Source organism: Typopeltis vanoorti, chromosome 1 (genome assembly GCF_054136105.1).
Source record: "Typopeltis vanoorti isolate ZY-2024b chromosome 1, IOZ_Tvanoo_1.0, whole genome shotgun sequence".
Classification (NCBI taxonomy): domain Eukaryota; kingdom Metazoa; phylum Arthropoda; class Arachnida; order Uropygi; family Thelyphonidae; genus Typopeltis; species Typopeltis vanoorti.
This window is the reverse complement of record NC_143549.1, coordinates 74550230-74572216: the sequence shown is the minus strand read 5'-3', so window position 1 is coordinate 74572216 and position 21987 is coordinate 74550230. Positions and strand designations below refer to the sequence as shown.

The 21987-nt window shown below is 35.6% G+C and overlaps 1 protein-coding gene across 1 annotated transcript in view; it reads left to right on the top strand.

Annotated features, from left to right (window-relative positions):
- LOC150110095 (uncharacterized) overlaps window positions 1-21987 on the top strand; it is a 279334-nt gene that overhangs the window by 216502 nt on the left and 40845 nt on the right. The window contains exon 6 of the mRNA XM_090391369.1: window positions 3635-3682. Within this exon, the coding sequence (XP_090247495.1) occupies window positions 3635-3682 (48 nt within the window). The remainder of the gene's footprint in view (window positions 1-3634; window positions 3683-21987) is intronic.

Below are 21987 nucleotides of genomic sequence, written 5' to 3'. Positions count from 1 at the left end.
CACATTACATTATCAAAAATAATAATAATAATATGCTGAAATGCAAGCAATATCAGCAATTATTATACAGAATAGTACTTCCCTTCACTGCAGTCTTTTACCAATATAAAGCACATTGTGGCCCTCAAGTGGCTGAGATATACAAACATAGAAGTTGATTAAAAAATAACTAATTTATAGCCTTAGGGGTTAGTTATACATAGGGGCAGCTGCATTTCCACTATGCCTTGCTGTCACATATTATTTATACTGGTATTTTTAATAAGGATATTACAACATATTGAAAGTTTTTTTTCACTTGGTTATGCTATAAATTAAAGATGCCAATATTCTTGGTTTCATCCTTTATCCAAGTGTAAGCAAACAAAGTTTGCACGTGAAGTCACTTCACAATTGCACTACTTGTTTATCGAAGCTAATAACTTCATGTCAATTGCCTTAATATCCCATAATGCGATGCACATATCCTTATGGACATGTATAATGCTATGCATTATGGGAAGGGCCTATAATTTCTTGGCATCTTTAATTTATATTACAACATAAATTATGTATGAATTACAATATTTTAATTAATACTTTTGATGTTTGAGCAAAATCAAATTACCATCATCAGGAACAGTGTACAGAAAGCTATGCACATGCAAGCACTACATTGGGTAAGTGAAACTGAGGAAGGACAATGAGAGGTAGGTCTAAAGTCCTACACCCTAGTGGACTAGATGGAATGTTTTTGGCATTTGGGCTTATACTCTGATGATGATGAGCATTTCCTGGATTTTAGGCAGTTCCATGCATCCAGATTTATTAAGACAGAAGTAAATTCCTGGAATAGTTTCATGTATTATCTATATTAGCTATGATGGAAAAAAATAATATTAATATATTAGCTATAATGAAAAAATAATATTAATATATTAGCTATAATGGAAAAATAATATTAATGTAATAAATTTAGTTTAATCCTTTATCCCAGTGAGAGCAAACAAAGTTTGCACCTGAAAATATCTTCAGGACTGAATATAGTGTTGTACTACTTAAATATAAAGAGCTAATAAGCTTCATTTCGGCAATGAAAACATTATTTAAATTAAGGGGATATTAAATCCCACATAGTTTTAAAACCGAATAAGAAACTCAAAGATTGGAATCAGAGAGTTTCTTGCCGAATATAGTAAACTATAAAGTATCGGCGACACTAGCGTTAGCAAATGCAAGTGATCCTAGTACGTAGTATATATATATACTCCATATATATAGTATATATATATAATACCGGACGACTCATTGCAAAGGTGGGGGAAGTTCAGATCGCTATTCTTAGGTATTTTCCATAATGTAAAAACACATTTCCTAGGAAATGTATGCTGTTATTACATTATGGAGGGAGGTCACTACCCAGACCGGTTTCAGCCTTTTTTGAGGCTTCATCAGTAAGTAGCTAGACCTAATACCAAAGTGTATAGCGAAAAGAACTTATATACTCTGCGAACGAGTTATCCAAACAGGTGCAACCATTAAGTTACTTAAATATAAAGAGCTAATAAGCTTCATTTCGGCAATGAAAACATTAATTAAATTAAGGGGATATTAAATCCCACATAGTTTTTTTTTGCTAACACTAGTGTCGCCGATACTTTATAGTTTACTATATTCGGCAAGAAACTCTCTGATTCCAATCTTTGAGTTTCTTATTCGGTTTTAAAACTATGTGGGATTTAATTTAAGTAATGTTTTCATTGCCGAAATGAAGCTTATTAGCTCTTTATATTTAAGTAACTTAATGGTTGCACCTGTTTGGATAACTTGTTCGCAGAGTATATAAGTTCTTTTCGCTATACACTTTGGTATTAGGTCTAGCTACTCACTGATGAAGCCTCAAAAAAGGCTGAAACCGGTCTGGGTAGTGACCTCCCTCCATAATGTAATAACAGCATACATTTCCTAGGAAATGTGTTTTTACATTATGGAAAATACCTAAGAATAGCGATCTGAACTTCCCCCACCTTTGCAACGAGTCGTCCGGTATTGTACTACGTACTAGGATCACTTGCATTTGCTAACGCTAGTGTCGCCGATACTTTATAGTTTACTATATTCGGCAAGAAACTCTCTGATTCCAATCTTTGAGTTTCTTATTCGGTTTTAAAACTATGTGGGATTTAATATCCCCTTAATTTAAGTAGTGTTGTACTAGCTTACCTTGGTAAGTAGTACAACAAAGCTCCAACTCTGAGCCAGGCCCAGAGTTGGAGATACCAGGCAGAAGCAGTAGCAAGGTCATCTTTACCTATAGGAGTTGCCAAAAGGTTTGCCACCTTTTTTTATTAAATTACTCTGGATTTAGAGAAAGATGTTGAAAGTTTATTTTTCGCTAGGTTAGAATATAATAAATTTAATTTAATCCTTTATCCCAGTGAGAGCAAACAAAGTTTGTGCCTGAAAATATCTTCAGGACTGAATATAGTGTTGTACTATCTTACCTTGGTAAGTAGTAACACCAGGCAACTCGTAGCAAAGGTGGAGCAAGCTACCAACTCTCCTATCTCAGTATCTCCCATAAAGATACCTCTATAAAGGTTGAAACTAGTCTGGGTAGTGACCAATCCCTTAATGCATAACTGTATACATATCCACAAGGAGATGTGTTGTGCATTATGGGAGATACTGGGATAGGAGTGTTGGTAGGTTGCTCCACCTTTGCTATGCGTTGCCTGGTGTTGTACTACTTATCAAGGTAAGATAGTACAACACTATATTCATTCCTGAAGATATTTTCAGGTGCAAACTTTGTTTGCTCTCACTGGGATAAAGGATTAAACTAAATTTATTATATTCTAACCTAGTGAAAAATAAACTTTCAACATCTATCTCTAAATCCAGAGTAATTTAATAAAAAAAAAAAAAAAAAAGGTGGCAAACCTTTTGGCAACTCCTATAGGTAAAGATGACCTTGCTACTGCTTCTGCCCAGTATCTCCAACTCTGGGCCTGGCTCCCACTGAAGAGACCTCATTAAAGGTCGAAACTAGTCTGGGTAGTGGCCAATCCCTTAATGCATAACAGTATACATATCCACAAGGAGATGTGTTGTGCATTATAGGAGATACTGGGATAGGAGTGTTGGTAGCTTGCTCCACCTTTGCTACGAGTTGCCTGGTGTTGTACTACTTATCAAGGTAAGATAGTACAACACTATATTCATTCCTGAAGATATTTTCAGGTGCAAACTTTGTTTGCTCTCACTGGGATAAAGGATTAAACTAAATTTATTATATTATATTCTAACCTAGTGAAAAATAAACTTTCAATATGATGGAAAAAGGTGTTATTTTTCAAAGTATGGTCTGTGAGTCCTGAATGGTCATAGTGGTGGAACCTAATGTAGTCCTTAAAAGTATGAATATCAATGTATAAGCCTTACCACCTGATGTACTGTTATTTAATTTATAATTTTACTTATCATAATAATAAAATATAGAGCCTAAAAGGCTTCAGTTACTTATCATATTTATTAGCTATGTTAGGTTGATATATTGGGAAAGCTCCATTTCTACTAAGTTTTGCTATTAGTATTTGTGATGAAACTATGTTTTTAAAATGTCATCTAGTTATTTTTACTGTATTTTTTTCAGATCTTGAGTGGATGGAGAGTTTTTCTGACTTGGAAAAGTTTATTCAAAGTAAGTTTTTTCATAATGCTTATGCAGCATGCCTGAGAGGAATACTGAAACAGCTTCAGGGGTTAATTCCTGAGTAATTTTAATTTAAAAAAAAAATGTTATAACCACATGGCTCAAATTTCTAACCAGTATGGAGTTATCACAATTGCAAGCTTGACTGCCATGTTAAACATTTATTTTAAAACACAACAGCTGCGTATTTCCAGTTAATCTAGTTACCAATCTCATTAACATACAAGTTAAACAATAATGTTCCCAAAACAGATCCCAATGGCACTCTACTAGTGTTCTTCCTCTTTGGATTGATTGTCTGATACCTATCAGAAAGTCAATCAGCTTTCCAACTCACTAGACTGTTATTAATTCCATCTGTTTCAATTTAGCTACTAGCTTGTCATGTGGCAGTCTCTCGTAGAACTTTGAAAAATCCAAGTACACCACTGTATATAAATCACCTTTATTGAATTTGCTACCTTATAATATGCAAGCAGAGACTGCTAAAACATGACCTCCCCATAGCAGACTATTATAAAGAATAATGCTATTATCAACCCATTTCTATATCCTAGTCTTCACTAACTTCTCTAACACTAAACAATGCCAACTTCAGACACATATTACCCTAAAATTTGTAGTCTCAGTCTTATCTCCCTACTTTTGTGCAGTGGGACAATTTTTCCCACCTTCCATTTCCTGGGGACTTGTATTATTTTAAGACTATGTTAAACTGTGTACAAAAAGTGCCTTTAATTCCATAGAGCATTGCTTCAAAACATGTGTCAATGTATACTGTCATTGGCTTATTAACATTGAGTTTACTTAATTCTTCATATACTTTCTGCTTATTCATCATGAGTTCCTCCTCCTCCATACCCTCTATACTCTAGCTGCTCATGATGTTGCCTTCACAAGGATGAAATACACAGATAAACTGATCATTGAATACTTCTAATAAATCCTCTGCATTGGTTACAAATCTGCCAGTGTAATCAACTAGGATCATTCCCCTGTTGTCATTTTTTTCTTCTACTTTTCACATATTGAAAGAACTCACTAGGATTTTGCTTAGCTTGATTGGTTAATTTCTTTTCATACTGCTCTTTTACTGTCATTACCAACTGAATCACATTCCTTGCCTACTCTTTGTACTCTTCATACATTTATGAATGTTTGTAACTGATTATTACCAATGTTCATCTTGTGTTGCCTCTACAGTGCCTTCTTCCAGATTTTAATCCCTTCATTCATACATTTTACTCTTACCTTGTTTGACCTTTTTGCCCTTTGGAATACATCTGCACATGCCTCAGTTAGCTGTTGATCAATGCCCACATATTGTCTATATCCTTACTACTCAATTCCTTTTTCCACTCTATGGCTCCCAGTTTATGTCCTAAGCTTTTCATAATCACTAGCCTTTCAGTTCAACATATATCCTTTTTTTTTATCAAAGTTCTCTTATGATTGGCTGCAAGCTACTTGATGGTCACTCTCACCAACCAGGGGACAGTTAGGAACTCCATTCACAATCACACCTCTGATGATATAACCTGAATGGAAGACTTAACCCTCTTGTAACTTCCACAGTGCCATCGCCAGATTAGATTGTGTCCTAAGACAAACAATAAAATATCGCTCCTGATGGATTATAAGACAAAAGTATAAAAAAATCTCTAATTGCTATTTTGTGTTTATTACAAGAGAAACATTAATGCAAAACAATTACCTAATATATTAATTAAATGTTTGCTCTACGGAGATATCGCACAATTAAACTGTTTATAAGCTCTTCTAAATTTAAATTATAAGTTATGTCTGCCTCTGTTGATATAGTTGCTAGACCAACCAATCTTTCTTGGGCCATTGCTGTTCACAAATAATTTTTAATCAGTTTAAGCTTGGAAAAACTTCTTTCTGCACTTGCTACGCTAACAGGAATTGTTCGTGTAGCGAAGCCGCCTGCCGCAATATGGCCAAATGAGCATCCTTATTAAGCTGCGCAGTGAGGCAGGCTGCCTATATGCTACACCCTGTTCACGGTACTGACCCTCCATTACATATTGACTTCCCTTAAGAACTGAAGAAATTCATTCTCCTTATTCCTGATGCTATCTTTTCATTCCAATCAATATTGCTGTAATTGAAATCACCCTTTGCTTGCTCATTTCTTGGTCAAGATGACTATGCATTTCTTTGTTTCCACATTCCATGGCCAGTAGCAACATCAAACAAAATATATCATTCTGTCAACCTCCACTTCACACCATACTGTTTCACAACCACTGCCACTTGTTTCTTCTTGTGCAGACATAATTCCTCTGATATCATTAGCAGCACCCTCTACCCTTCTTGCCTTTCCTATCTTCACAAAAAACATCATGTCTCTCCATTTCTATTGCCATTAAGATGTCATTCTTATCCAACCATGTTTCACTTTTTTCCAACTATTTTTGGACACAAAAACTCAATCAGTGTAACAGTTTCATCTTCTTTATTTCTGATACTCATGACATTCATAAATAAACATAATTCATTTCTTGGTCTATAACATCCTACTCATGTTTCCCCCATCTATGACCTCACTTGCTCCTGTCTGCTCACCTTCTGTAATATATACCATATGTGTTCCAGGCCATTTCATTCCTATGCTGACCACCCACATACATGCTTTCATTATTACTTTCAAAATCCATTCTCCTTACACCACGTCTACATAAACCCTTTGGCCCAATCATTTCCCTGTCCAACTTGCATTCCTGTTCTCTCATTCTCACTTTTCAAAGCCACATCAGTCTCACCTGGTCTGCTCTACTGTTCACTCACATGATCTTTAACTTCATTATCTTGTTTTCATCATTCATTACACGTCTAGTTGACGAGAAGCCTCTATATGCAAGAAACCTAGTCATAATCCTGTCATGGGGGAGACTTGATCATTAGAAGTGTAATTACTAATAAAGTGCACAAAATATGCTTTCCTGGTGGAAAAATGAAGAAATAACTGATGCATTGCAGAAAAGAAAATACCAGGCATCAAAATTAGTGGTAGTCATGGGCACAAATGACTTGGTTGGGGAGATAAAGAATGTTGATAGAAACTTGAGGGAGTAGTTGCAGCAGGTAAAGAAGAATAGTATTGTTGGGAAAGACATAGGCGTGTTGCCCAGATATGATAATAGTGAATTGAAAAGGAGAGTGGAGATAATGAAAAGATGGTTCAGTTTGTAAATCTGTGGAGTGAATTTGAAGGAAAGTCGAAATGGTTTAAAGTTGATGGATTGCACTTGATGGGTTTGGTGTTGGGCACTTAAAGTGTGTTGTTTTCTGAGAAGGCACAGAGTCAAGAAGTTAATGTAGTAAATGATTAGAATCTACTTGTGAAGCAGGATTTCACAGCTAAACAGATTATACAACAGTAGGAAGATGGATATGAGATTGAAGATGTGGTTGCAGCAGCACAAGGTGATGTAATGCAGAAAGATGAGGATGGGAGAGGTGGAATGCAAATCAGAGTCAGGATCAGGAGAAACTGGAATGGTCATATTTATATTGGTTAATATTGAGAAACCGAGCTCACACAAATATGATGTTGAAAATTGTAACAAAATTTTCAGTGCCCTTGTGTAGAGAGCTGGTTATTCGATTTGGACAAAAATCCAAAATTCCTCAAGAGTTATATCAAAAAAATTTTCATTTAGAGTATGATCTGTGGACAAATTTAACTAATTGTTCTTCTTCTTGTAAAGAAAACTCACAACTCGATGTATTAACAAAGCCAAATGGATTTCGTATCCAGTCATAATTGTGTATTTAAGGAAGGAAAGTAACTTGAAATCTTTTCTTCAATATTATTAAATGTTCTGTTATAACAGAAATAATTCCTCGACATTTTTATTATGGAGCGAAGGAAACATTATCTACTGGTTTTTTCCCTGATATGCGGTTTTTCTGAAAAGAGACTTTTTTCTGAAAAGCTGACAATTTGTCAGTGGATATCAAAATATTTTCATTTTTTCCTTGGATACTTGTATTAACACTATTTAAGTAATTAAAAATATCAGCTAAATATGCCATTTTAGCACACCAAATATCATTTTAAATACATTTTACAAAAGCATCTCTACATTCAATTTGAAAAAAAGGCCAATTCATTCTTAAGTTCATTCTAAAATTCGGAATAGCACTTTATCCCTGATAACCATCTTATTTCAGTGTGCTGAAGCAAAGATTTGTACTTGACTTCCATAGATATGTAAAGTTTTTTAAAAAAGGCGTGCTTTTAAAGATCTTAACTTGTTGTAATTTACCATATTTACAACCTGGTCTAGTACAGGTTTTAATATTGCCGATAATGTTTTTGAAACTAGGGATTCTCTGTGCAAAAAACAGTGCATAGATATAATATTTGGGTTTATTTTCTTTGCAAGGATAACAAATCATTTAATAGAGCCTACCATTGATGGAACACCATCCGTACAAATTCTTACATACCGCTCCCATGAAATTTTAAAATTTTCTAAATATGATGTAATAGAGTCAAAAATCTCTTGTCCTGTTGTACATTCGCTAAGTTCTCTGCAGCATAAAAATTGATTCACTATTTGATTTTCATTAATGAAATGAATGAATCCTAGTATATGAGCTTTACTGCTAATGTCAGTAGACTCATCAATTTGTAAAGCAAAATGTTGTTTGGAAAGTTTATTGGTAACTATTTTCCCAAAATCATCTGACATATCTTTAATTTTATTTTTTATTGTATCGTCCAAATGAGAAATTTTTATAATTTCCGTTTTTGCTTTGACACCAAACATAATGTTTACTATTTCAGAACATGCTGCTAAAATAAAAGACTCTGCTGTAGTATGTGGTTTTAATTTTAACAATTAATTCGGCTACCGTATATGATGCAAGTTATGCCTTATCAGAAATTTTAAGTCTTTTCAAAATATTTTACTTATTTAACTTGCTGTCCAACAATCTCTTGAAATAATCTTTAGTTTTTGAAGCAATATTGGCATGCTTTGTAGTAAAGTGGCGTTTCAACTTAGCAAGAACTATTGCACTATTGGATAGTTTTTGCCAGCATACAAGACACTGGGACATAGGACATTCTTCTTCACTGGTCCATGTAAAACTACAACTTAAATATTCATCCAAATATTATCTATTAATTTTTTCTTTTTTTATTACGTATAATGCATCTTCTGTATGAGATATATTTTCAGCAACATCATTACTACTACTTCCAGTTGTACTTGTCCCATCATTAATATTTGCCTCAGAATCATATTTTCATTTAATAATAAATTTATCCATTGTGCTACTAAGACAACCCACAAACTAAATACGCATTGAAAATGGACTGTGCGATATTACGATGTTAGACAACACACAAACCAAACATACATCACTGAATGACTGTAAAAGAGACACTCCTCCCCACCCACCCCTCCTGCAAACACCAATTACACTCAGAACTGGGTCATGTAACCAGTTCTCAGCACACAAGTTTTCTGGGGAACACTGATTAAGAACCACTGGATCAGAGATTAACTCTCTGAACGATGGCATCATATTGTGTATGATGGAGCAGTGTCTCAAAAAAGAAGGGTAACCAGTGACATGCCCATGGTTCTGTTCTTGGAACCTTGCTGTTTAACTTGTTTGTAAACAATATGTCATGTGGACTGACTGGGGATCTTCAGTAATTTGCTGATGATGCAAAGAGTTGGGAAGATTTATAAGTAGCACTGCTGATGTTAAATACCTTCAGAAAGATTTGAAAAGACTTTTTACTTGGACAAAAAGAGTTGTAGTTTTAATATCAATAAGTGCAGGGTGTTGCATTTTGGAGTGCAGAAATATAAGGCTCTGTACTATATTGATGGTGGCATAATACAGGAAGTGAATGAGATTAGAAATTTGGGAGTGATGATTGACAGTAGACTAAAGTTTAGAGAGGGTATATTGATAGTGTTGCAAAGGCTGCACATCATAGTGCTGTTATGATAAGAAGTACTCTAACATGCAAGGATAACAAAGTGGTTGTGCCACTGTATAATGCATTGGTCAGATAACATTTGTGCTCAGATCTGGTCACCTGGTTTTCAGTGTGATGTAGGAACATTGGAGAGGGTCCAGAGACAAGTGACTAAGACAATATCAGGAGTTTGGAATGCTGGCTATGGAGAAAGGTTGAAGAAATCTGTGGATTGCAGAGTTTGGTGGATAGGAGAAAGAGAGGTGATATGACAGAGACATTTAAGTTAGTGAGAGTATTTTATCAGATTAATCCAGAGGAGATTATAAAAAGAGTAGAAGGTGAGAGGGGAAGAACCAGAGGTTATTCCTGGAAGTTATGTAAAAGTGAGGTGAAGGGGGGGGGGGTGAGGAGTAGATTTTTTACATGGAGAATTGCCAGTGAATGGAACACATTACCAGAATGTGAGGTTAATGCGAGGAGTGTTAAGGATTTTAAAATTCTATATGATAAATATGTTGTCAGTTGAATGAACCTCCCACAATGAGCCTGTCGACTCCATGGAGGATGTAATAATAATAAGGATACTTCATTCAAATCCTTCTGTGAAGGTTGTAAACTGAAATACTTAGTATTATGAACAGGACATGGTTTTTTCTTTTCATTTTTTATGTATTTTATTTTTTGACATAATCTATAAACTTCTTTCTGGAGATCTAACATGCAATTTTATGACTCTATTTCAAGTCTTCAAGTAAGAATGGTAATGGTCTCCTACATTCACAAATATTTATATGCATGGTAGGATTTCAACCTAAAGCCTTTTGATTAAAGAGCAGGTACACTATCCACTCAGCTAATGAAGTTGGCAAATTTTAGTATTTTATTACCATAGCAGTGGTGCATCCGGGGGGGGGGGGGGGGCAAGGGTTCCCCCAAAGAAAAAGGGAAAAAACACTCGAAAATTTTCCAAAAATCTTTTCCTAATTAATAAAATTCAATTTTTTTAAAATTTATGTTGTGTTGGGTCTTCTATTTCTATACCACTTATGAATTAGCAATCATTGCAGATGCTCAGTCATAGGTCGTATGCGATGTGTAGTGTGTATTCTCAAATCGTCTACTCAACTCACCCCCCCCCCCCCCAGATTAAACCCTGAGTGTGCTACTGTACCATAGTATCTCATTACACTGTCTTTCATTGCCCCAGGCAAGATTTCTTCTTCTATTCTATATTGCGTATTCTAAATGATCAAATCTCTGTCCATCTCTCTCTCGTTATCACCACTCACTTCCTCCTGATTGATCTCTCATTCTTTTGACTTATCAACCCCCAACCCTTTTCTCTTTGTATTAACTATCTTCTTCTCAAGCTTGCTAATATCTCTGTTCACTCACTCATCATTCCACCCACATCCATCCTCACCACATCTGTTTCCCTCTTTCAGCAACAGTTAGACACATCCATTGCAATCCACTTCATCCTCTGTCAGTTTCTGCTGTTGAAGCTGACATTTCTCACCTACTCCATTTTTAATTGATGGGAGGAGACATAACAAAGTGTAGCTGGTTATAAAATCCAATAGTCTGCTGTCTGGAATGTAGTTTTTGAATGATGGGGGACAATGTACATATAGCAGCAACCACAATATCAGTGAGGAACAAGATGTAACAATAAAAAAAAAACTTCACAAAATATTAAACCAATTCAAGCAAACACTGGTACTCACATAGTTATTATTATTTACATCATCTTCATGGAGTCCAGAGACTCATTGCAGGACACCAAATCAACCATCATACACACAAGTCCTATCATACCTCTCCTTGAATCCATTCACCATCAGGGAATTCACAGGCGATTCTGGTCTGCACACCTCCACTAACCACACTCTTACACAACTTCCACGTATGGTCTCTAGTCCTCTGACTTAAATTTCAAACAGCAACTTAAATTTCACTTGCATCCATTGTATAAAACCCCTTTATCTTAAACGTTTCTATCATGTCACCCCCCCATCTTTTCTGCATATCAACTAAACCAGTGATGGCGCTATGACACGCATGTCAGCACTGACACACTTGAGGGTTTCAGGTGACACACCTTGGATGTTGAAAAATATTGGTATTCTGATGAAAAAACTGCGATAAATCATGTAAGATGGCTCTCAGTTAAGGTGAAGGTAGGTTTGTTCATTGAAAGAACTTTCTACTAGTAGTCAGCAACAGAAAAGTCATTAAATGTAATGTAAGTTTGTAATTTCAGTTTATTAAATTAATTGTATAATATGAATTCATAGATTTTATATCGATGTCCTATTAAATAAATAGCCTAATATGATATGTATAAGTCACCATCTACGATTATGTAGTTACATTTATAATGCATGCATACAAGTGGCACATCAACAACGTCAATATTTAAAAAAAAAAAAAAAGTTTGACACACCTGGGTAAAAAGGTTCGCCATCACTGAACTAAACTTTGTAACCTTCACCTTCAACCTATCCTCATAGGAGTATTCCACAAACCTGTCACCATCTTGGTCACTCATCTCTTAATCTTTTTGACCACTTCCTGATCCCCAAGAAATCCAGGTGACCAAATCTGTACAAGTAGTGAAGATGTGGCTGAATCACAGTCTTATAAAGAGGGATTATAACTTCCTTATCTTTATTTGTTAGCATATTTTTTCAACATCCAAGTAATTTGTTGAACTAGCTTTTGCAATTTGCCCTCTGAACTTCAACTCTTTGTCCACCATTTTCACCTAGTCTCCCTAGTCTCATCAATTTCCTTCAAACCAATACCATGAATATGATACACCATATGCAACCTTTTCAACCCAAAGTACATAACATCACATTTCAACATTAAAATGACAATTATTATCCTTTGGCCCCAATGGATTTATTTAAATCATCCTGCAGGATACCTACATCACCTTTATAAGCTATTGCTCTCTCTCTCTCCAGTTTTGCATCATCAGCAGCAAACAACTGAATATCCCCTCTTATATCTTTCCCTATGTCATTGATATAATAATGAAAGCATAATGGCCCTAGTACTGAATCCTGAGGTACTCCACTTGTCACCATCATTCTCCTAGACTCCACTCCATCATATACTACTCTCTAATGTCTATCTGTCAGCCATCTGCCTATCCATGTTACTAGCCTCATATCCATTCCCATGCTCTCCAGTTTTTGTGATATATTTCCATGTGCTATTCTGTCAAATGTCTTGGCAAAGTTGAGCATTGTATCCATTTCTGCTGTCACATTTATTATAAAATGTGAGTAAGTTACTAAGACAGGACCTACTCTTTATAAAGCCATACTACCCACTATAGAGTATTGCATCCCTGTCCACCTACTGTTTTACATTTTACCTTTCACCAACATTTCCAAAAACTTTTTCCAAAGTTTCATCAACGTTTAACATTGACTCTGAATATATTAATTGGTCTATCATTTGCTACCTCTGTCCTGGAGCCACCTTTATGCAATGGTTACTATTTTACCCTCTTTCCACTCCCTTGGAACCATGCCAGAGATGAGATTTAGATTGAAGAGCTTTGTCAGAGGCAAATTCTCTTGCACATTCAGTAGTATGTAGGCTGATATGCCATTCAGTCCCACTGGTATGTTCACATTCATATTTTTTAATATTCTGAATGCCTCCTGTTCATCTATCTCAATGTTGATATGCATCTCTTTAACATCTGTAACATCAGCAGCTGTAATATCACCGCCTAGATAACTTTAACCACCACCTGCAAAATGATCACTCAGCAACTCAACTATTTCTTTTGGTTTCAGTCACCTTCCTACCATGAGCATTGTTTAAAGTCATTCTACCATAGTCATTTTTCCTGTTACTTGCTATGCTACATAACAAAAAAACTCTTTTGGTTTAACTTTGGCCTTTTGGCTAATTCTCTCTCTTTCTCTCTCTCTCTGTCGTAGTCTGATTAGCCTTCACTGCCATACTATCACCCTTTTAGCTTGTACTTTGTACTGCTCATGAGTATGCTGATCTCTTTTTTCCTTCATATTTCATCCATAATGTTTTTTTTTTTTTTTTTTTGTAGCTCTTATCCTTACTAATCCACTTAATTCCAACTTGGTTTAACCTCCTGACCTTGGATATGCAGTCTGATACTGCTGCCCTCAAACAATCTGTGACCACTTGCATACACTACTGACATTCTTTTCTTGTAGCTTCTCAAGACGTAGCACTGTTCCAAGATGACTCCTGAGTCTCTCATAATCAATTAAACCCCTTCTTGACAGAGAAGTCCACGTGTTTTGCAACTTCCCAGAACAAGACCACACGATCACTCTCCCCCAGTTGGAAACAGGGTATCTACCTTGGTTATGGATACATCTGATGCTATTATCAGATCCAACATCTTCAAACCACTTGTCTACCTCTATAACATGTTGTTTCATGTAATTATCCCTTAGCAACTGTATAAAAACCCACTTCCATCGTGCTATGCCCCTTTCCTCCTTCCAATCGATGGCCCATAGTTAAAGTCTTCCATAATAATTGTTTGATCTATACTCATTGTGCTGATTTGCTGATATATGGCATCTTCATGTGGACTCCCTGGTCTATAGCAGTACCCAACAACATATTTTGCCAGCCTGTTTGGCAAAGTGGTTAGCGTATCCGCTCTCCAGCCAAAAAGCTGTGGGTTCGAATCCTGCCATGGGCATGGATGTTTGTGATTGTCTGTGAAAATACTCCCCCCCCCCCATTATAACAGTTTGAATAAAACCATATTTCAAATAGCTAATACTGTACTGTCGACATTTATTCTTATATTCAGACATAATGAAGTAATAAAATTTGCAAAAATATTCACAAAATAAAAGATTTAATTTACACTTTGTATGACTCCACTTATCTATCACACTTTCGACTGATGATTGTTGGAAAGCACACAAAAAATAATGAAACTTATTCCTAAACCACTGGTATTTATAGATTTGAAATCTAGCCCGAATCGACTTGCATGCATTGACTTGCTTGTGATACTATCTTACTCGTGCTTTGAACAAGTCACTGCAAGCACCCATATTCCTGTCAAAACATGGTGAATTGAGTGGATTACCTACATAATAGTTCACTGACATACTACTAGTTAAGACTCATCTACTGCATGGGTAGACTAAAGCCTGTATGGCACGATCAATTTTTACAATAGCAAAAATTGAATAATTTTTTTAAGTATATAAAAAAATAGAAGTTAAAATATCCTGTATGACACGTTCGATTTTTTATTTTGCACACAAGTGCATTTTGTTCGTCCGACCACAACATTGTCCGAATAATTATAAATAATAATTAATAAATAAAATAATTACACAAGATATAAACAACAAACCTACAAAACATAACCACAGAAAACAGTATAATGAATTTCGAATAATATTTGCTTTGTTTTTTCCTTCTAGTTAGCAATATAAGTTAGTACTAGCTTGGCTAACAAAAATTTACGATTTTATTTCTTTCTTGCCATTATTATTTTTACTCGCAATATTAAATTATATAAAATTGGGTTTATTTTTGTACAAATCAATTAGAAAAGTGTTTTATATATTTTATATATATTTTGAAATGAAATATAACGAATATATTTGCTACTGTAAACATAACCTATTATACACACATATATACATGCTCTATTTTCTCATTGACATAGAAAATTGACATCTATTGCTATCTGACATGGTAAATTTTCAAATGATTAAATAATGAAATAGAAAATTGATAAAAAAAAATTGATCATGTAAGACGGGCATAAGATGAATTAAAACGCAATATTTAAATTTTAAATGATTATCTAATCGCAAAATCACGAAAATAATCAATTTTTAAATATATGTTATTAATTTCTTCTATAAAAAGCCACCAACCACTAGACTGCCTGAACACCACCCATTTGGTGGTGTTCAGGCTGTCTAGCGGTCTAGTGGGGCTATAGTGGGATCAAATTTCTGATCCCACTATAGCCTTCCCCTAAAAGGCTTCAGCGCCCACTGTTGGGCAGTACCGCCCACTTTGGGAACCTATGATCTACATGCATTTCAACATCTCTTTGTATCCATAGTTACCCTTGTGTAATGTCATTATGAACCTATTTAAATTGGAGACCTGTGAAATCCCATTTGGCATTGCATAATCATTACTGTACCCATGCTCGTTTCTCACAGGGGTGGCCAGACACATGCTAGATTTCATCCTCCCTAATATCTCAGTTTCTCTGGTTTTGCACTACCACACTCTCACTAAACAACACTTTATCCAGACATTAACTCCAAAACCATTCAAATGCATTCTGTCAGGCATATACAAGTCCTTTCATCCATCAAACTCTTTCCATACATCAATAAACTGCACACCATTCTTCTTGAACAATCTTCTCATTGACTCATCGGCAATCATGGCCTTTCTTCTCAGTTCTGTACTATCATACCGAGGCAATCTTTTCTTTTCTTTCTTGCTCTTCATTTTTGCTTTCACTAACAACTCTTTGATATCTTCTCTCATTCCATATTTCTCACCTTTCAAATCATTTGTGCCAGCCAATACAATCAACTAATTCGCTCCATTCTTCTGCATACTCACAGCATCACTAACATCCTTTATCTTTGCATCTGGAAAACATAATTTCATTGCTTTCTCATTAAGTACACCTGTTAATCATCAAATCCCTACACAATACTATTTCTTTTCTCTCAGTCTCTCTCACTTTTAAGCTTTCCCCATTCAGTCTTTCATGTTCTGTCCTTCCTTACCATTCGCCAAAATGAGCTCACGTTTTGTCCTGTGAAGGAGTCCTCATAAGCATGGAATTTCTTTACATGTTAGCATCTCATCATCCACATTACTTTCAACCACTTCCTTTAAACTCTCATATTTTGTGCACTATCACTCACTGCTTCCACTACTGCATTCTCCACAACACCTTGACAATCCTGCTTTATATCCTTATTATCAATCACTTTTTTCTTTTGTGATTCACATTTCTTATATTCTACAAAACATTTCCGACAAATATTTTCTCCATTCTCGCTCTCATACCACAAACCATTCACTGTTGGCAACGAATACATCAGACACACAATACATTAAACTAAATCTTGCGCATTGATATTCGCCAACATCGATGTCTTGGTCACCATTTTTCTCGTGCGTATTGGTGCCATAACGAAAAACAATTCTGAAAAGAACATCACTTAATCATAGATGACTAAAACAACATGACTTAACTACACAGTCAAAAGAAACAAAATATCACCAAATATATATAACAATTTCAATAATATCTACTAAAAAATAATTACTTAGCTGTGCTGTGTACTGTGTATCCGATAATCAAGATGAAGCTAGTGCCCTCTCAAAATAATTAAAAAAAATAAATCTGTCATAAATGTATACAAGGTCTTATTATTAAAAATTAAGCTTATCTTTTCTACAGTTCTGTAGTGATGACCTTCTTCCAATGCAATCACAAATTGCATAAATTCACTCAAGAATTATCCCTGAAGTTTAGCAGGTTTCTCCTTGGGCCACATGTATACACTAGTCTATTCATTATACCAATCTCCTTCATCTTCTGCAATGTTCCAAAAAAAATTTCAGTGATATATATCCATGTATATTTCAATTCTCCCCCCCCCCCCCCCCAATACATATATGACACTGATATGCTATAGGTTTTGCAACCTTTTCTTGTGTGTGTGTGTGTATCTGTAGGGGAGGGAGGGATTGATATATATTCACTTGTTTTGTGCAAGAATAGCTGCTGGTACACTATTGCTAGCAGGAAAATTGATACCATGAGGAAAAGTTTTCCTCCTCGACCATAGATGGCAACACTATCGGCAAGATTTTTTTTTCTAAATTGGTACATCTGTCATAAGTACCCATGTGGAATTGCAAATTCATTCTCTCGAGTAGTTTGTTTTATACAGCTGTCTGAAGCAAAGGTGTTATCTGTATCAATTGAAATGGATAAAATTGAGTATCATGTGGTTATAAAATTCTTTGTAAAAGAAGGTTTAATGCCAAAAGAAATTCGAAGTTCATAAAAGTTTATGGGCACTCCTCTCCTTCATTTTTGACAATTAAGAAATGGGCTGGCCAAGTTTAAATGTGGCTGTACCAGCCTTGAAGATGATCCATGTGAAGAATGTCCAAAAAGTGTAAAAACACTAGAAATCATTGATTAAGTGCATGATATGGTATTGGATGATCTGCGAGTCCAAGTGTGTGAAATTGCTGAGACTATAGGCATTTCAAAATAACATGTAGGATATATTTTGCATGAAGAATTGCAAATGAAAAAGCTTTGCATAAGATGGGTGCCACTCTTGCTTACAGAAGATCAAAAACTCACTCGCATGAAAATCTCTGAACAGTGCTTGGAGTGTTTTAACAAGAATAAAACTGATTTTGTGTATCAATTTATTACTATAGATGAGACTTGGATTCACTATTACCCAGCAGAATCCAAACAGCAGTCAAAACAGTGGACAGAATCCGATTGTTCAGTGCCAAAGAAGACAGAGTCGGTTCCATCGGCAGGAAAGGTCATGGCATCGGTGTTTTGGGATGCTAAAGGCATTTTGTTTATTAATTATTTTGAAAAGAGTAAAACAATAACCAGGGAATATTATTCCAATCATCTAATCAGAATAGATGAAAAAATTCGTGAGAAAAAACCCAGTTTGCAGAAGGAAAAAGTCATCTTTCATCAGGAAAATGCACCTGCCCATGAAGGTGTTTTGGCAATGGGAAAATTAAGGGATCTGCACTATGAATTGTTGAAATCTCCAATATTCCCCAGATTTGGCTCCCTCTGACTTCTATCTCTTCCCAAAACTAAAACTCTTCCTCGCTGGTCAGCATTTTTCTTCGAATCAAGAGGTGATTGCAGCTATAGAGGGATATTTTGCAAATCTTACTGAGAACCATTACAAGGAAGGACGGGATAATGGTGCCTTCCTTCAATATTCAAAACTCTTCCCTATGGGATCCCAGTGAGAACAGTTTTGAATTTTTTGCCCACTGGAAATTGTGGACGTTTCCACAATCTTGTTTATAATACATCTTGGAGTCTTGTTTGCTCTCTGGGATAAAGTGATGAATCTACATTTCGTCTAATGTGACTTGGCGTGTGAGAAAACCTTGCCATAGACACTGCATCACAACAGATTCTACAGACACATCCCCATACTTGTTGCCTTTTGCTCCTCTGACAATTGCCAGGGCACCCAGTGGGAGCACACCTTTAGAAAGCCAAGGACATCATGAATAACAATTTCGTAAACAGTCAACTTATTCAAGTTTACCACTTGTGCAATTTCATGCAGTTTTACTCACTGGTATTCAAGAATAATAATGCACAAAATGTTGTCTTCTGTCTTGCTCAATGAAAGCCTGTCCACCTGATGTCAGTCTTCATGTCACTAGAGTCTGCTTTAAATTCATTGCACCAACAATGCACCTGCTTCTTTGACATCATCTTTTCGCCATACATAGCAACCAGTTTGTTGTGAATGTTGCATGGTGAAGCCCCTTTTGCTTGCAAAAATCTAATAACTTCATGGATACCTGGTTTTGACCACACTCACACAGTAGCTGCCATTTTGCTACTGGAATTAGCTGAGAGGTGAAAGTAGCACAACATTGTACTGGCGGTCTCTTTGTATGTTATTAATGAGTCTATCTGTTCGCCGTGTTTTATCTCATTCCCTTTTACCATTATTATTAAGGGAAAAAAAACGTGTTACCTTACTTTTCGGAAACCTCTCATATATATATATATATATATATATAATTTTGACTCTGTTTGTTATGTTTTCCTCTTCAACTGTGCTCAAGTTGTTCATTTCAGTTTATACTTACCAATTTATGTCTATTTTTGTCAACAAAAAAAAAATATATATACATATATATATATATATATCATCATCATCATCATCATCATCATCATCAAATTCCTGCCATGTACCCTCAAGGGGGTGTACAGGATATGACAGTACTACATGAAAGAATTACATCATTACTAACTTCCTATCTACAATTTTCCTCCAAATCAGTCTGTTACTTGTCAAGACTCCAACATTATCATGTTGGAGTCTTGATATTTCTTATATATTATATTTCTATCGTCTAAGGCACTTTGTACCGTATCAATCCACCTATATCTTGGTCTTCCGCTGGGTCGTTTTCCTGCCAACCTGGCAGAGAACACTTGTTTTGCTAATCTTTCCTCTCCCATTCTATTTAAGTGACCATACCATCTGAGATTAGCTCTGCTAACGCATTCCTGGATGCTGACAATGTCAAGTTCTTTCCTAATATCCTCATTTTTAATATGATATTGCCATTGATGCCATCTGTTCAAGGCTCTAATCTTTCTCAGGACTCTCATATCTGCGGTCTCTAGTCTTTGGTCAAGTGTTTTACTTCTGACCCAGCTCTCATATCCATAAGTTAAAATTGGTTTGAACACAGTCTTGTATACAGCTAATTTAGTGTTCCGACTAATTTCTTTCTTATACCATATGAATTTATTCAATTGACTTCCCACGATACCAGCTTTGCTGATTCTGTTGTCTATTTCTATATTTAGTTTACCATCTTCAGTAAAAATTGTGCCTAAGTAGCTGAAATGTTTTACTTGTTCCACAGGTTCTCCATTCACAACACAGTTGATATTTTCAATGATTCTGCCTATTTTCATTGTCTTTGTCTTTTTATTGCTGACCTTCATACCATATCTATTACAACAGCTATTCAATTTAGTCAGAGAATCTTGCAGACTTGTAGCGGATTTATTTAGAAGTATAACATCATCCGCATAAAGCAAAGAGCTGACATTAACATCTCCAATTTTGATATCAGGTTTAATACCACATTCCTTCATAATGTGATCCATATAGATAATGAATAACAGAGGGGATAATGTACATCCTTGTCTCACACCAGATTTAACATTAAACCATCTTCCTGTACTTCCTTCAATTCTAACTGCTGACTCACAACTCAAATAAAGACTAAGTATTGCTTGATATAATGCCCCATTGACACCATATAACTGCAGCGTATTGAATAGCTTCTCTCTTGGCACCTTGTCATATGCCTTTTCCAAATCGACAAAACTTAAATACAGATCTTTGTTATATTCCCATGCTTTCTCGACTATTTGTCGTAAAGTGAAGATCTGATCCTGACAGCCTCTATTTGGCCTGAATCCAGCTTGTTCTTCACCAAGCTTTTCTTCCACAATTCTTCTCAACCGTTTCTCAAGTATACTTGCATAGATCTTGCCAGGAACACTCATTAGGGAAATACCTCTGTAATTCTCACATTCAGTTTTATTTCCCTTTTTATATATGGGTACTATGAGAGCTCTACTCCAATCATCGGGAATCCGTCCCTCTGTCCAGGCTTTCTGAACTATGCAGTGCAGCCACTGTAAGACTCTTATACCACCATACTTCAGCATTTCTGGTCGAATATCATCTACTCCTGCTGCCTTTCCACATTTCAAGCCTTTGATGGCTTTTTCTACTTCAAGTATGGATATGTATTCCTGACTGCATGCCTGGTCAGTGTTTTTTATCACTGTGCTGTCATCACTGCTTGTTTCATTTAGCAGTTTTTCAAAGTAATTACTCCATACTTCAAGGATATCTTTTTCTCCTGTTTTCATTTCACCTTTATCATCTCTAATTCCTTTTACAGCACTCTTTCCTCCATTCCTAAGCTTCTTCAACAACCTCCAGAATATTTTGCCACCTTCTTGATATTTATTTTCTATATTCTTGCCAAAGTCCTCCCATGACTTTTGTTTAGCAAGTTTTACACACTGTTTAGCTTTCTTACATTTGTCTCTGTATTCTGTAAGAGTAAAAGCTGACTTATTTGCCAGGAACTTTTGATATGCTTTCTTCTTTTCCTTCACTGTCTCTTTAACTTCCTGTGTCCACCAGGGAGTTCTGATTTTTTTATCCTTGCACACAACCTCACCACATGCCTCTCTGGCAGAATCAATCAATGTTTCCTTCAGAGTTTGAAACTGAATCTCCAAGGTTTGATTCCTGTTCTCAAACTCTTTCATTTTCTTTTCAATAATATTTCTGTATTTTAGTCTACAGTTCACATCTGAGAGCTGCTCAACTTTTATTCGCTTTAAAACTTTCTTACAAGTTATTCTTTTCAATATGAAATTCAGTTTTATCCTGCTCAAGACTAAATAGTGATCACTTCCAATTTCAAATCCTCTGTACACTCTGGT